The sequence below is a fragment of the Palaemon carinicauda genome, chromosome 21, assembly GCF_036898095.1.
Source record: "Palaemon carinicauda isolate YSFRI2023 chromosome 21, ASM3689809v2, whole genome shotgun sequence".
NCBI classification, from domain to species: domain Eukaryota; kingdom Metazoa; phylum Arthropoda; class Malacostraca; order Decapoda; family Palaemonidae; genus Palaemon; species Palaemon carinicauda.
In genome coordinates, this window is record NC_090745.1 from 3,295,538 (window position 1) to 3,311,165 (window position 15,628).

At 42.1% G+C, this 15,628-nt stretch overlaps 2 protein-coding genes across 3 annotated transcripts in view; both read right to left on the reverse strand.

Annotated features, from left to right (window-relative positions):
* LOC137615157 (phospholipid-transporting ATPase ABCA3-like) overlaps positions 1–15,628 on the reverse strand; it is a 503,547-nt gene that overhangs the window by 347,095 nt on the left and 140,824 nt on the right. The gene's annotated exons all lie outside the window — the stretch shown is intronic.
* The window catches only part of LOC137615159 (transient receptor potential channel pyrexia-like), a 495,727-nt gene continuing 492,787 nt past the window's right edge, over positions 12,689–15,628 (reverse strand). Inside the window, 1 exon segment of the mRNA XM_068344796.1 lies at positions 12,689–15,628. This exon segment is cut by the window's right edge and continues 847 nt beyond it. Coding sequence (XP_068200897.1) covers positions 14,004–15,628 — 1,625 coding nt within the window. The 3' untranslated portion in view covers positions 12,689–14,003.

A 15,628-nucleotide genomic window follows, 5' to 3' on the forward strand; every position in this document is an offset into this window, starting at 1 on the left:
GATCTCTGCATAAGCTGACCTCAAACCAATGCAGGTAAGCCATGCTCCATTGTGTACCTAGTAAACTAATACTGTTGTGCTCCCATACCCTGGCATGGTGGTATTGGGAAAGTCTTGGTTACAACAGTTTTACCTACTAAAAGACGAATACTTTACCTGGCCAGTCACACTTCTAAACATCTCAACACACACCTTGCATAGTAAGCTTTTAGCGAGGTGCAGGGACTCCTTATTTTGGGTACAAATATACTCGGATGAGGAGTTCCCCGGTAAAGCCAAAAGCCAGATTGGCAGGCATGTCCACCCTTCTAATGGGTGAGTCACCCCTAAGGTAAAAAGGTTTGTATCATTAGGAAAAAATACAAATTATAAAATTTGTCATAAAAATTTTGTTTGTGCGAGAGGTTGCTATGCCTGGTTACTTTACTCTGTGGGATACAAATGAATTTGTTCCTACTAATACGATCATCCTTTTTACAGGAGAATGATAAGAGAAGCTGGGTATACCAGCTAAAAACTTAACAACTTGTCGGTAGCAAAGAGATTGCTGGCTCTCTTAGATAAATCGTCAGTGGGAATGGACGATCTTTCCGACTGAGAATTTAAACCAAAAAAAGAAAAAAGCAAGAATTGGAAAGTATTCAAACGTATTTAACTTTTTGTGAAAATTATTTGTTTTTGGAGATGCCTGCTGAAGTGCAGAAACGCCCGGAAATGTTGCTGAAGATCTGCGGTACTTTCATGAATGTGGACCGATCCTCATCGGACATGCCCTTCATGCAGAGGGCATACGAACCTAAGCTTGAGACAAGTGTTTGGAATGGACTCCCAGCGGATGTTTGGGAGGCAAAAGAAGATCTAAAACGGTTTCTTTGGTCTTGAGCAATTCTCGAAATAAAAAGCTTGGAATTGAAGAAAGCGTGACTTTTTCTTTGCCCCGTATATTCCAACTCTACTCGTGACCATTTGAGCGCAATGGTGGTGGCATTTTAACTTTTGAGCAAGGGCTAAGTTACCTGTAGAGAAACGGTGGGGCCTTCTCCTCATTGAGCCTTCTTTTGTTTCACAAATTAGATACGTTGGGTGTGGGCTGCAGCAGGCTCTGTCAGTCAAGGTACTTGTGTTTCCAAGGAAGTCTTCTCCTTCAGAGTTTGTTCGCAAGGTTGTTTCTCCTACTCTGCTAGTGATATCGCTCCTATTCAAAGAGGGATCGTAGTTGGTCATACTCGTCTCCTCCACTTGCAATAACAAAGGACGACTATCTTCTGTGGACGCACCTCATCCAGACAAACCCCATAGAGTTAAGAAAGACTCTTAGGGGCATCACACTATGTGGAGCCTCACTACTGCGCACCTAATCCCAACTCTTCGTTGGATAATGGATTCAACATCATCAAGACACACTTCCCATAAGTGCTCTGCACAAACATCCAAATCTTCAAAGGCTGTCTTGAAAAGAGCGCTCTAAGCCTTAATTCTGAACATGTTAAAGCATTTTCTGTATGACTTTAGCTGCACTTCACATATCCTGACATTCTAATATTCTTGAAATGGAAAGATATTTTAAATCTCGTTCACAAAGCGCTGTGCGTGTGTCATATGGCTGTGGGCATTCATCATCTAGCTATTTAAAACTCCTCCTAAAGGAAATAATTCATAGCAGTCGGATCTTAAAATCCTAATGACCTCCAATAGTGTCCCCAGCACCAGAAACCCCAATCATCCAGACCGATCTGGAGTTTGAAGTATGTGGAGCAGCAGCCCAAATCAACTTGCACTCCAGCAGGCGTAATAAGAATAGTCCAGATTACTAACTCCTAGAAAAGATGCCCGTTAAGGCCCACTCTTAAAGGAGAGAGAGGGAGAGACGCTTTCTACTACTCAAGAGGACCGGCAAGGATGAAGGGAATGAACGTTCGGAACAATCTAAGGATGTCTCAAAGTATTGCGAGTGTCCTACAAGTCGCCTCATGTCAGGAAGCAGATGCTTACTGACATAAGGAGAGCAATGAGAAAATTATCACAATCTTCTGAGCCCACAGATCCTAAAATGCTCAAGCAAATCCTTTTTTCAGCGTTAAGGGCTTTTTATTCCCTCCCTTCCGTCTGCTTCTCAGTTGTCTGTTGTAGTGCTGGCAAGGGATATTGTGATTGATAAGGCAACTAGGACATTGACCGAAAGTGATGATCTTGTCTACGACCCGGAACAATCCGCAGGATTAACGGATTGGATGGAAGCTCTGTCATCTCCGCCTAAGGGCAGAGGCCTTATTATACTCCTCTTCGCCAAGGAAATCTAGATAAGGTTTCTCAAGAAATGGGGAGAGGAAATCCTTGAGAGCAGTTATGTTCTCCCCGTAATTTCTGTGCCTTTTTCCAGTCTGAAGAAATATTACAGGATTCTCCCCGTCTCCCTTGGATCACTACAGTTTCGACCCTGATTGAGCATTGGCGACATCTACATTAGGATCCGTCTCCTTTTCAGTGGTAGAGGCTTCATATATTGATCAAAGGTCAGGAACAGTCATTGAAGACTTGTCAGATGCCAACAAGAAACAAGGCCTGAATGATATTGTTTTGGGGTAAGAGCAGTAGAGTTTCTAATGCATCAGGCAGCCAACTAGCAGCGAGATGTCCACAACAGGCTGCCAAGGACTAAATCTTCACTCTTCTCTGCAGCATAGGAGAGGCAGCCTTGGGGAGATATGGATCTGTGTCCTTCTGACAACCGCAGGCCTACCTGCAATGTCAATTTTGCAACCGCTACAGCCTCGTAAACCTGCCTCAGAGGAGAGCGCCCGCCTTCAGGTCTCGATCCTCTAAAAGACTTAGAACCAGCAGCTTGTCTCACCAAGCCCAGCAAAGTAGAGAGGCAAGGGGGGGGGCAGGGTGCATACAAAGTGGAGGAGGTGGTGGTTCCATGGGGAAGAAAGTTAATAATTTGTTATGTAGACTGGTGATTGTTTCGATTCGGACATCATCCTTCCTTCCATCAAGACGACTTGGTTCATTTTGCCCATCATGTATCAAAAGAATTCTGTATCCACATAAGAGTGAAGGTTATCTATTCCAGGAAGAATTCAGTTGTACTGTTCTTTCGTTGAGCCCACCTGTCGTCGCTTCAGCTGAAAGCAACATTGGTCCAAAAACACCTTGACTATCCCTCTCACTGGATGGTTGTGGTTAAGAAGAGTAAACCTCTTGAAAGGATGCTCGTTGTCAAATCCTCCTTCGGGAATTGCACAACCAAAGAGGGGGTGAAAGCTCACCTCTGCAAGTATTTGGTGTTGGCGCTGTGGTTCAAAAGAAAAGCAAAACAAAAGAGTGGGGTTCCTGGCTCTTCAGCACTTTTTCCTTCTCTCAGTTCATTCAATGTCAGTGAACACCACACCAAATGCTATCTGGCAGATATGTGTGCGGGAGGAGCTCAACAGCTCGCTTCATTCTAGGCCAAATGAATGAACATTGTGCCTACAAGTTGAGAGGGAAGAGATATGAATGGTTTGGAAGGATTTTTACTTACTCGGATGCAACTGATCCTGATGCCATGGCTCCGACATCCGACAGTGGATCTTCAGGCGACGTCCCTAAACCATAAAGTAAAATTAGTGAACTGCTCTCCAGTTTCAGATCTAGCAGCATTCAAGGAAGGCTTACAGCCTATTGGTATGAATATTTTTCCCAGCGTCTGACTGATAAGGTGGTCTTAAATAAGTGTTCCAACAACACCAATCCACAACATGACATAGTTAGTTCCTACAAACCTCATACTTTTGCTGGTGGAGACTCGGAAAGTTGCATCCTTTTATTGCCAACCTCATGCCAGGTTTTTCTCCTACATTATTGGGATCCTTTCGGCTTCACACGTGGAGGTGTTTTCCAGCAGTTCCTTTTGGAGAGACCTGCCAAGAGATGTCAGGATGCATGTAAAATTATATAAGTTTATAAAGCAAGCTAAATGGGCATTCATCTCAAGGTTTTTTACCCTTGATCGCCGACTTTTCGTTGTACTTCCACAATGAGAGAGTGCACAATTTAGCGGTGAAGGTAATCCATCGCTCAGCCTTGCCATGTCTTCAGATGAAAGGGAATAAGATATATTGTTACTCTTTGGAGGAAATTTCCATGCTCATCCATGATAATTCCTCCAAAGACTACAGGTATTATTATAATATCTCACTCCCTTTCATCTGAGTACGTGGCAAGGCTGAGCGATGGATTACCTTCACCACTAAATTGTCCACTCTCATTGAGGAAGTACAACGAAAAGTCGGCGATCAATGGTAAAAAACCTCAAGAGATGATAATACCCATTGGCAAAGCTTTGAGCAGCAGGCCCGGCCACCTCCATCCTAGAACGATGTCAAAATATGTAACCTACAAACGGGTCAGTGAAAGTCATAGTATTTTTTTCGGGGTGGGTATAGCTCTCTCTCAACCTAAGTTTGTCGTAGCCAATAAAAACTCCAAGTTCCCAATTCTGATTCCAGGGTTTTAATTTTTCAGATTATGAGCCTTAAGCGAGGTAACCTGATCATATCAGTTGCTATATGTTGTTCTGTGAGAGAGCATTGAGGCACTTGTCAAGCATAATACACAAGTGCTTACAGGTAGAACATATTGAAGAACACTTTGTTCTGGCTGAGAGAAAAGTAATTATTGTTAAATAGGGGCTCTCCCCTTCTGCTCCTAACAAAGAATACAAACAAAAACAACATCAGAAGCATAAGAGAACCTCTTTGTCTTGGAACTCCAAGCAGAGGTGTTTGAAAATTATACAGAACTAAATGTTCACTGCTCAGCCAAACCTGAAAGCACATTGATGCAGGTCTGAGTGCTCCTTGCTCTTAGCCAAGGGAATAGTGTTGATAGCAGGCATAGCCAATAGCCAGGAAAAACCAATCTCTTCCTCCCCCTCAAAGAATATGTTTGACGTAGCAAAGGCACGACCTATGCTATGGGCAGACGGGACAATTGCAAACAATCACGTCCCTAGGAAGAGTGTGTGTGTTTGCTTCACAAAGTCGGCATTCACTTGCTAAAAAGAAAATGAAAGTTCGATCACAGGTTCATCGGTACTCGATGTGACTGAAAACATAGGTCCCCAGACTTTATTAGACAGGTAAAGGGAAGGCACCTTGCCTTCCCAATTGTTTAACTGCTCGTCAAAAAAATTAAATGAATTCCAGCGCTCTGAAAACATATTTCCTTCCTAAAGGACGACTGTTTGTACATGCGTAGGAACAAACTACAAAATAAAAATTTATGGATGGATATCTACTTATATCTTCTTTCTTGTTGATAGTCACAAGATTTATAAAACAAAATGTCCAATCCCTCGCAAGCATAACTGAGGAATTTCTATGTATTTATAACAATTTTGTCTACTTTTAGATCAAATGCCTCTTGGTAAATGGTTTTATGTTAGTTAACTATTGAAAGTTACCAATCAAACAATAGTTTATTGACTATCAATAATAGAGCCATCATTTGGCTATACAGTATTATAAATACATGGAAATACTTTAGCCACGCAAGCTATCATCATAAATTGAGTGGGAATGAGCTTAAAGCCAAAAAACCTAATTGACTATCAAAGTAACATGCACCATAAAAGCCAGAGAAAGTCATTTACCAGCAATTGAATAAAACAACAGTTTGTATGGCTGACGAGTGAGCAAAAAAGTATTACAATATAAAAATAATATATATTACAAACTTTATGGCAAATTCAAATTTTCATAGCTTTATGTTAAACTTAATTTGACAAATTTATATTGCGAGTATAACATTATTTAATTACATAATCTCAAGATTTTGACATTTCTATTTTCAGACATCATCTGGATGGGAATTCCGGTACCTTTACGTACAAATAGACACCTACCCTCATGAGGTCATTGTTATTGAAGACAACCGTGATGCATCTTTTTCACTTGCTTGAATTTTTTTATATCAAGAGATCTTTGGATAAGTTTTAAGAATATCTATATTTCTATTTGAAGAAATCACAAGATGCCTCAATATTTGTTACTGAATTATATGTTAAATTGATGAAATAATAATTGCCATGGAATTTTAAAACAGCTTTCTTTCACCTTTGAATATATTATATATATATTACCACAAAAACTAAGGCAATATTTTTTAGGTCTAATATTTGGTTTTTGATTTTCATGTACTTTTGATTAGAAGCCTGTGTGTGCAATGCAAGATTTAACATAACAAATAAGAAGAAAGTGAACAGTATCAGAGGTAACTTTACACCAAAATAGTAAAGAAATTAGGATGCCGGAGCTTAGAGAATTGGAAATAATCCAACAAACGGTATCAAATACTGGCTAAGCCAGGAATGAAGCAAGTAGCTTTGGAGATCCCTGTGCAATAAAATACATGTGTCCTAGATATCATGATAAAATGGAAATGGCTTTATAATATAAGAGTTTCAAGGTATCCTTTGTCTTTTGGGTTAAAAGTAGTCTTGATTGAAGCTAGTTTTCTTGGTTTATTTACACTAGCCCTTTGGTTTCATCATCGTTAACTAAAGAATTTTAAAAAAGTAAGCACCGATTGAGCCAGGTCAATCTATAGTGGTTATCTTGCAGTGCCCAGCATTACTTTATCTACAAGGGAAGAAAGAGAATCAGTCTTGGCAGATATATAACCGTAATTACAAAAGAAATTGTAAAGCATCACAGGTTTTCTCGCGAATTGCAGGTACACTGCATTGGATCAGTTACTGCATATCTAAGGTTTCCATAGATATCAAGTTTCAATTTTCAATATTAAACTTACCCGATAATCATGTAGCTGTCAACTCCGTTGCCCGACAGAATTCTATGGAGGGATACGCCAGCTATCACAATACTAGAAGGGGGTGTACTTACCAGCGCCACCTGTGGCCAGGTACTCAAGTACTTCTTGTTGACACCTCCTCAATTATTCCTCTGTCGTGCTTCCGGCAAGACGTTCTGGGATACGCTTATGGTCTTCGAGTATTTTCACGGCTAATTGGTGAAGTATTCTCTCAGATTAACGGCTGTCGCTTTACTGGAAACCTTCTTATATTAGCTAGATAGCTTTTATATAGTCCTGATTAACGGTTAACGAATTTTTGCTTGATTTTGGAACCCCCTTTGGCTAACTCTTTGGATTCAAGATGTCTGACATTTCGCAAGCTCCCTCCCATAGACGATGTAGGTCTTGCAATAGGCGTATTCCGAAGGCCTCGGTAGATCCTCACACCGCTTGTTCTGACTGTAGGGACAGACCCTGTCAGTTAGAAAATCGATGTGAGGAATGCGCCGGACTTTCGGAATTGGAATTTGTCCGTCTTTTGAAATATTCAACTAAGTTAGAGAGAGGTAGAGTTAGGAGGAGTTCTTCTCACTCTTCACTGTTTTCCTCACCTCATGATCCCCTACCTTTTCCTACCCCTGTAGTGGCTACCCCCGAACCTACTGTTTGCCCTCCGCCTGATATGTCTGTTGTTTTGCGTGCTATTCAGGCCTTAGGCGATAAAGTAGAGTCAGTGGTAAGTGACCATAAGTCTCTGATGGCCGAAGTAAAGGAACTTAAGGTCAAGAGTGCAGTGGGTGGAATTAGTGCCAGTGCTGTGACGAGTGCTAGTGTCAGTGCAGTGCCAAGTGCTAGTGTCAGTGCCAGTGTGGTGCGTGAGGATATTTCTGTGCGAGCCAGTCGTCCTCCCAGTCCGGGACCTCTTGCAAGCTCCCAAGCCCAGGGGAGAAGCAATGTCGAAGGGCATAAGGGTTCGGCAGGCCTTGTTAGGCGCACAGAAGTATCCTCGGTGGTTGCGGGCGTGTCTTCCAAAGACCGTCACTCCCACCTGCAGACGATTGAGCCCGTCTTTATCTCGTCCGCTGATCAACTGTCTGGGAAGAAACGTTGGTCTCAGGTCTCGAGACCGCTTAAACGCAGAGTCCAGTCCGCGAGTGCTCAGCCAGGTTGCAGTCATTGGCTCAGCTCTGACTCGCCTCAGTCATCTGTCGACTGCACTCCGCCCAAGAGGAGTAAGGTTCTGCCACAACAGAGCTCGACTGTTAAGGCTTTTCCTCAGTCTGCTGTCGTTTCTGCCGATCCCAAGTGGACTCTTCTTCAGTCCATGCAAGCACAGCTTTCGGACTTGATGCGTGAGTGTCGGGCTGAGAGTGTTGCGCCTCCGCCTCCGCCTACCCTCCCTCCGCCTGCTCTCGCTCCGCCTGCGTTCGCTCCGCCTGATCGCAGTACCACCTGCCAGGCGTACGATGTTGAGCCACATTCTGAGTTTGCTGTTCCCAGTGGTGTTCAGCCTCCGCCTTCGTTAAGGCAACCTTTGCTATGGGATCAGGAGGATTATACCTCTCTTCCTCCGCCTCCCCTTGCTGCTCCACCAGTGGTGCAACTCTCGGTTGAGGTACAACAACCTCTCCCGTCCATGAGTCAGTCTCCTCAGCTCTCGCTGCAGCGAGCTCAACCCTCCACCAGGCAGGCACCACTACACCTTGGCCTTGCGCCTCAGGAGCCTCAGCTTGCGAGACATTTACCTTGTTCTGCGCAGCCTCAACCTCATCATGCTCCGCTCATTCCACAGGAACAGGAACTTGCTACTCCGCTTCCTCCAACCGCTCAGCAAGCGCTATCCTTGGGTTCAACCACTCATGCTAGGAGTCAGCCTCCTCCACCCATGCGCCTTCCTTCTGCTTCGTCTGTTATTCAGCCTTTGCAGTCTGAGCCTCAGGTTTTCCCTCAACAGACACTTGAAGAGGAAACCACTAATATTGTTCCTTCTCGTTCTGACTCTGCAGTTCAGCATTCTTGTCCGATCTCTTCGCTACACTCTGGTGATGAGGCTTCGGATGATGAGGAGGCACACCTGGATCCCTCATCAGATGTGGATGAATCCAAGCTTTCTCCACAGTCTATTGATTTTCGTAAGGTCTTGGCTCTACTTAGGGAGGTTTACCCAGACCACTTTGTCTCTGCTATTCCCCGCTCTCCACCATCTGAGTTTTCGCTGGGCGTACAACAAGCTAAGTCCACCTATACTAAGCTAGTCCTAGCTAGATCCTCTAAGAGGGCATTAAGGATCTTAGGGGAGTGGCTGCAGTCTAAGCAACACCTTGGCAAGACTTCCTTCATGTTCCCTCCAATGAAGCTCACTTCGAAAGCGAGCGTTTGGTATGCCACAGGGGAAGCACCAGGCTTGGGAGTACCTGCCTCTGCCCAGGCTGACTTCTCAAGTCTGGTAGACTCGCCTCGGAGAACTGCTATGAGGCGCTCTAAGGTTTGTTGGACCTTCTCAGACCTGGATCACTTACTGAAAGGAATGTTTAGAGCATTTGAAATGTTCAACTTTCTCGACAGGATAAGCCAGGCCCTAGAGTGCATCATGAGCATGCTGAAGAGGAGCAGTTGCTCAGTGAGACAGTGGATGAGTCTCACAGGGACCCTCTCATCACTGGCCCTGTTTGTCGAGCTAGGGAGACTCCACCTCCGCCCTCTTCAATTCCATCTTGCAGCTCATTGGGACAAGGGTTCGACTCTCGAAGCAGTCTCTATCCCTATCAACCAAGAGATGAAGACCACTCTCCTGTGGTGGAAGCACAACCTCCTTCTCAGGGAGGGTCTATCGTTGGCCATTCAGACCCCCAATCTTCATCTCTTCTCAGATGCATCGGACTCGGGCTGGGGTGCAACCTTGGACGGACGGGAATGCTCGGGAACGTGGAACGAGGAACAAGGATTACTCCACATCAACTGCAAGGAGCTGCTAGCAGTTCATCTAGCCCTGTTGAACTTCAAGTCCCTCCTGCTAGGCAAAGTGGTGGAGGTGAACTCAGACAATACCACAGCCTTGGCTTACATCTCCAAGCAAGGAGGGACCCATTCGAGGAGCCTATACGAGATCGCAAGGGACCTCCTCATTTGGTCAAGAGGTCTAAACCTCACTCTGGTCACGAGGTTCATTCAGGGCGATATGAACGTCTCAGCAGATCGCCTAAGCAGAAGGAATCAGGTCATTCCCACGGAATGGACCCTCCACAAGAGTGTGTGCAACAGACTTTGGACCTTGTGGGGTCAACCTACCATAGATCTGTTTGCCACCTCCATAACCAAGAGACTTCCGCTGTATTGTTCCCCTGTTCCAGACCCTGCAGCAGTTCATGTGGATGCTTTTCTACTGAACTGGTCCCATCTCGACCTGTACGCATTCCCACCGTTCAAGATAATAAACAAAGTTCTGCAGAAATTCGTCTCGCACGAAGGGACACGGCTGACGCTGGTTGCTCCCCTTTGGCCTGCAAGAGAATGGTTCACAGAGGTACTTCAATGGCTAGTCGACTTCCCCAGGACTCTACCTCTAAGAGTGGACCTTCTACGTCAACCTCACGTAGACAGGTTGCACCCAAACCTCCACGCTCTTCGGCTGACTGCCTTCAGACTGTCGAAAGATTCGCTAGAGCTAGAGGCTTTTCGAAGGAGGCAGCCAGTGCGATTGCCAGAGCAAGAAGGGTTTCCACTCGTAGAGTCTACCAGTCTAAGTGGGAGGTCTTCCGAAGCTGGTGTAGAGCCAATTCAATATCCTCTACCAATACCTCTGTGACCCAAATAGCTGACTTCCTTCTACATCTTAGGAATGAGAGATCCCTTTCAGCACCTACGATTAAAGGATATAGGAGTATGTTGGCTTCAGTTCTCCGCCACAGAGGTTTGGACCTGTCTTCCAACAAGGACCTTCAAGACATTCTTAAGTCTTTTGAGACGTCTAAAGAACGTCGTCTTTCCACTCCAGGCTGGAATCTAGACGTAGTCTTAAGGTTCCTTATGTCATCTAGGTTCGAACCTCTCCAGTCAGCTTCCTTCAAGGACCTTACCCTCAAGACTCTTTTTCTCGTTTGCCTTGCAACAGCTAAGAGAGTCAGTGAGGTTCATGCCTTCAGCAAGAAAATTGGTTTCACAACCGAATCTGCAACATGTTCTTTTCAGCTTGGATTCCTAGCAAAGAACGAGCTTCCTTCACGTCCTTGGCCTAGATCGTTCGAAATACCTAGCCTCTCCAACATGGTAGGTAACGAACTAGAGAGAGTTCTTTGCCCTGTCAGAGCTCTCAAATATTATCTTAAGAGGTCTAAACCTATTCGAGGACAGTCAGAAGCTTTATGGTGTGCCATCAAGAAACCTTCGAGACCCATGTCCAAGAATGGGCTTTCGTATTATATAAGGCTTCTGATCAGAGAAGCACATTCTCACTTAAAGGAGGAAGACCTTGCATTGCTGAAGGTAAGGACCCACGAAGTAAGAGCAGTAGCTACTTCGATGGCCTTTAATAAAAACCGTTCTCTGCAGAGCATAATGGATGCAACCTATTGGAGGAGCAAGTCAGTGTTTGCATCATTTTATCTGAAAGATGTCCAGTCTCTTTACGAGAACTGCTACACCCTGGGACCATTCGTAGCAGCGAGTGCAGTAGTAGGTGAGGGCTCAGCCACTACATTCCCTTAATCCCATAACCTTTTTTAACCTTTCTCTTGAATACTTTTATTGTTGTTTTTATGGTTGTTACGGTAGGCTAAGAAGCCTTCCGCATCCTTTGATTTGGCGGGTGGTCTATTCATTCTTGAGAAGCGCCTGGGTTAAAGGTTTGGTAGAGGTCCTTTAGTAGGGGTTGCAACCCCGTGTACTTTGGCACCTTTGGGTTGATTCAGCCTCCAAGAGGAACGCTGCGCTCAGTAAGGAAGACGAACTTTAAATAAAGAGGCAGAGTAACGGTTCTATTCGACTTCCTTACCAGGTACTTATTATTTCATTGTTATTTGAGATAACTGTTATATGAAATATGGGATACTTAGCTATCCTTTAATCTTGTACACTGGTTTTCACCCACCTCCCTGGGTGTGAATCAGCTACATGATTATCGGGTAAGTTTAATATTGAAAAATGTTATTTTTATTAGTAAAATAAATTTTTGAATATACTTACCCGATAATCATGATTTAATCGACCCTCCCTTCCTCCCCAGAGAGAACCAGTGGACCGAGGAATAATTGAGGAGGTGTCAACAAGAAGTACTTGAGTACCTGGCCACAGGTGGCGCTGGTAAGTACACCCCCTTCTAGTATTGTGATAGCTGGCGTATCCCTCCATAGAATTCTGTCGGGCAACGGAGTTGACAGCTACATGATTATCGGGTAAGTATATTCAAAAATTTATTTTACTAATAAAAATAACATATTTCCAAAAATCCTAGCTGAAAATATGCACCTGTTACATGACAAATCATCATCTACTATGGCAAGCTAAAATAAAGGTGCAAAGAACAAGATCATACACACACGTAAGCTTAAGCTGCCAGCAATACAATTAGTATTTGAAAAAAACAAAATTCAATGAAAAACATGTTGGGTGTTATAAATTACTCTTTTAGAGATCCACTTTACATGAAATATGGTTATGTTTGCATAGAAATGTTAAGGAATTAAGATGAAATGCACTTCAACACCCATCCCCCACAAGAAAATCGTCTAATGTATTCACCAAATAATAATCAAGAACTGTAATTTTCTCCTCTTTACAGTTCCTACAAGTTTATTTCAAAATCTTATGTGGTGCAAAATAATTTTTTTAACAAATATTATACTATAGTATACAAAAAAAAAAAACATCCTTTTTGGGTACACAAACTCACAGCCTCTGTTTTTATTTATTGAAATTTCAAGTAAAGCAATATTTGCTTTCCTCAATTCAGTATAAAATCATAATTCTGCAAAATAAATTTGAACAGTTCTGTCAATCAGATATCACTTATCTTTAACATAATTGGTAACCTTATAATTAAATGCAAAATAAGTACATATCAATGGTCAACTACTGTATATAAACAGTCATGAGTGTAAAGAGCACTTAGAATCCACATTAGTTCACAACCTTATTACATCAGAACATTAAGTGGATATCTTTTAAGCAGTATATTCCAAAATGCTGTTATAATAGCATTCAAAATCTGGACTGAATATACCATAATAATATCACTCGTTGACGAACACAGTCCACATTAAACCTTGGTAAAATTAAATTATAATTGCCTGCAAAGTAATTCTCTACATAAATGCCAATGAAAAATTATTTAATATATATTTTGAATAAAACTTTAAATTTACCTCAGTCTCATTGGTAAATTTAGTTGTGACAGCAGGCACAGTACATATGCCGCAAATTGCAATTCTTATACACTATATATATGTAAAAATATGTAATCACTGTGCCTTGACAGTTTAATATTGCTTCGAGTAATGCAAATGGCACTAAACATTACTTTGGTATCACTTTTCCCAAATGAGGTCCTCCTGAACATTTCACTAATTGCTTAGTTAGAAAATAGATTTGGTTTCCTGCGTATTACAGCACACTGGTTGTATTATACTAGGCAGCAAGTTATATTTCTACACCTTAAGCTATTCAAAATAATTACAGCTTAACTGTAATATATAAGTTATGACAGAGTTGTAGCAAGAGATAAATATATGTTTCATTGCAATAAAGAAATCAAGTTTGTGTAAGAATATTATATACAAGACTGCTTACCCATAGCAATAGTTTTAAGTAAAAATCATACTAATAAACTTTCAGCACCTTCCCTGATAAAAGGACAAAATCAAATGCTGAAATTCAAGGAACCGTTGAATTCTAGCAAATAAATTTCATGTTACTCATATTTGCAAGCACACTTCATTAAACTACTTAGTTCAGTATAGGTTTACTAAACAACCATTCACTAATCTACATTATCACAAAATATAGTTTATGATTTTAAAAACTTATTAGAAACTAGGTGTAGTTATTGAAACTACAAAATGATGGCAAAACATATTTGAGTCATTTACAGTTATTAAAATCTTTTCATTTGCATTCAGATTGCATTTATAAAATCAATGACATTTAAAACTGAATGAGATCACAAATTCAAATCAAGTTTCAACTTCAGTAAGTGTGTGTGAACAAGACAGTCACTGTGGGGAAGGACAAAGAACATGTTTGTCTACTTTATCTGTCAAGGAACTTATTGCTGCCATAACTTCATCAAGCCGATTTTCAAGTCCAGACAAGCGTTGGTTTGTGGCAGAGCTCTCTTTTTCTAGGACAACATCTTTAGCAGCTTCTATCTGCGCCTCTTTAATGTGAAACTTGTGGCAGTCACAAATATGCCAGCGTTCCCCACCACGGTTTGGATACACAGTAATTCTGCGATCTCTAAGACAAGAGTGAAACATAAGTGTTCTCCTACCCATCCAGTTCAAAAGCTTCATGGCTGGGTTATGAGAATCAAGACATGCTGCAAAATAACAGTTTTCAGCACCATTATCACAACATGTAATAGGGCCAGGAAGGATTCTTTGGAATGGACTTGCAAGAAAAACAGATTCAATGTAAGAAATTAGCTCGACCCGACTGCTGTAACTCACAATCTCTGCCTCCTGTTGAATCTGCTGGATATCACTGACAGCTAGACCATTGAGTAGATTCATCAAGACGAGGACAATAAGGAACACAAAAACAACAAACAGGAGGTGTGACGATACCGGAAATGGTGAGAGGGGAAGTTCGGTGTACTCCATTTCTCCTGTGGTCATAGCAATGGTTTTCAGAAGAGCTTGGTGGTAAGTTTCAAAGCTTTCATTCATTTGAAAGACGAGATAAAAGCTGATGCTGAAAGCAATTATCATGAAGGAAAACATAACAATGAACTTCAAGAAGTTGTAAGTAACAGTAGTAAACATAGTTACGTAGACAGCCAAGTAAGGATGACGTCCAAGAATGAGTATAAATTCAATCCAAGAGAAGAGTATCAGCCAGGCAGAAAGACACTGCTGTTCTCCAGGAGTCATTGGTATAAAAAGGAGGGCTACTGTTAACACAACAATGGAGATTTCCAGCCAGTTTTCTATACGTGTAATGTACAGCCACCACGATACACAAAACTGAACTCCTTCTCTCACTGCAATGTACAGAGCTAGAAGGGCAATTAAGGCTTGAAGAATGAACTTTCCTACGAAGTTACCCACATTTCCTTCTTCTGTATCTGTGGCATTTAAGGATGAATTGTTGTCTGCCATAGTAACAGAATTTTCTAAGGGTTCAACGTAAGTACCATGATATATAAGAATATAAGCAGTAAGAAGTATAACAAAGAATGTGTAAGCCAAGATGTTAAAAAAGTAGTATTGCCTTATTCTCTGCCATTTAAGGAACAGGAAAGTGTCAATAATTGGATGCAGAAGCAGCCGCCTGTGTTTCTTTGACCCACTTAAGAATCTTAGACATTCGGTTTCGGGTTGCTGGGAAGCCTCAGCAGGAGCTAACAAACTGTAGTGCAAAATAATTTCAAAATCACGGTCTGCAACATTATTCTTGTATTTGATACAATCATTCAAAACTTCTTCAAGAACTGATGCTTGTATTCTAGTAATGGCAAGTGTTCCAAACTTATTCCTGATTCCCAAGTGGGAGCCATTCAAAAGAAGAGCACGCACAAAACTTTGGTCTTCGCCTAGGACAGCATAGTGAAGGGGAGTATTGTGAAATTCATCCAGTGCATCAATATCCAAGTATCGCTTCTTATCCAGTAACAACT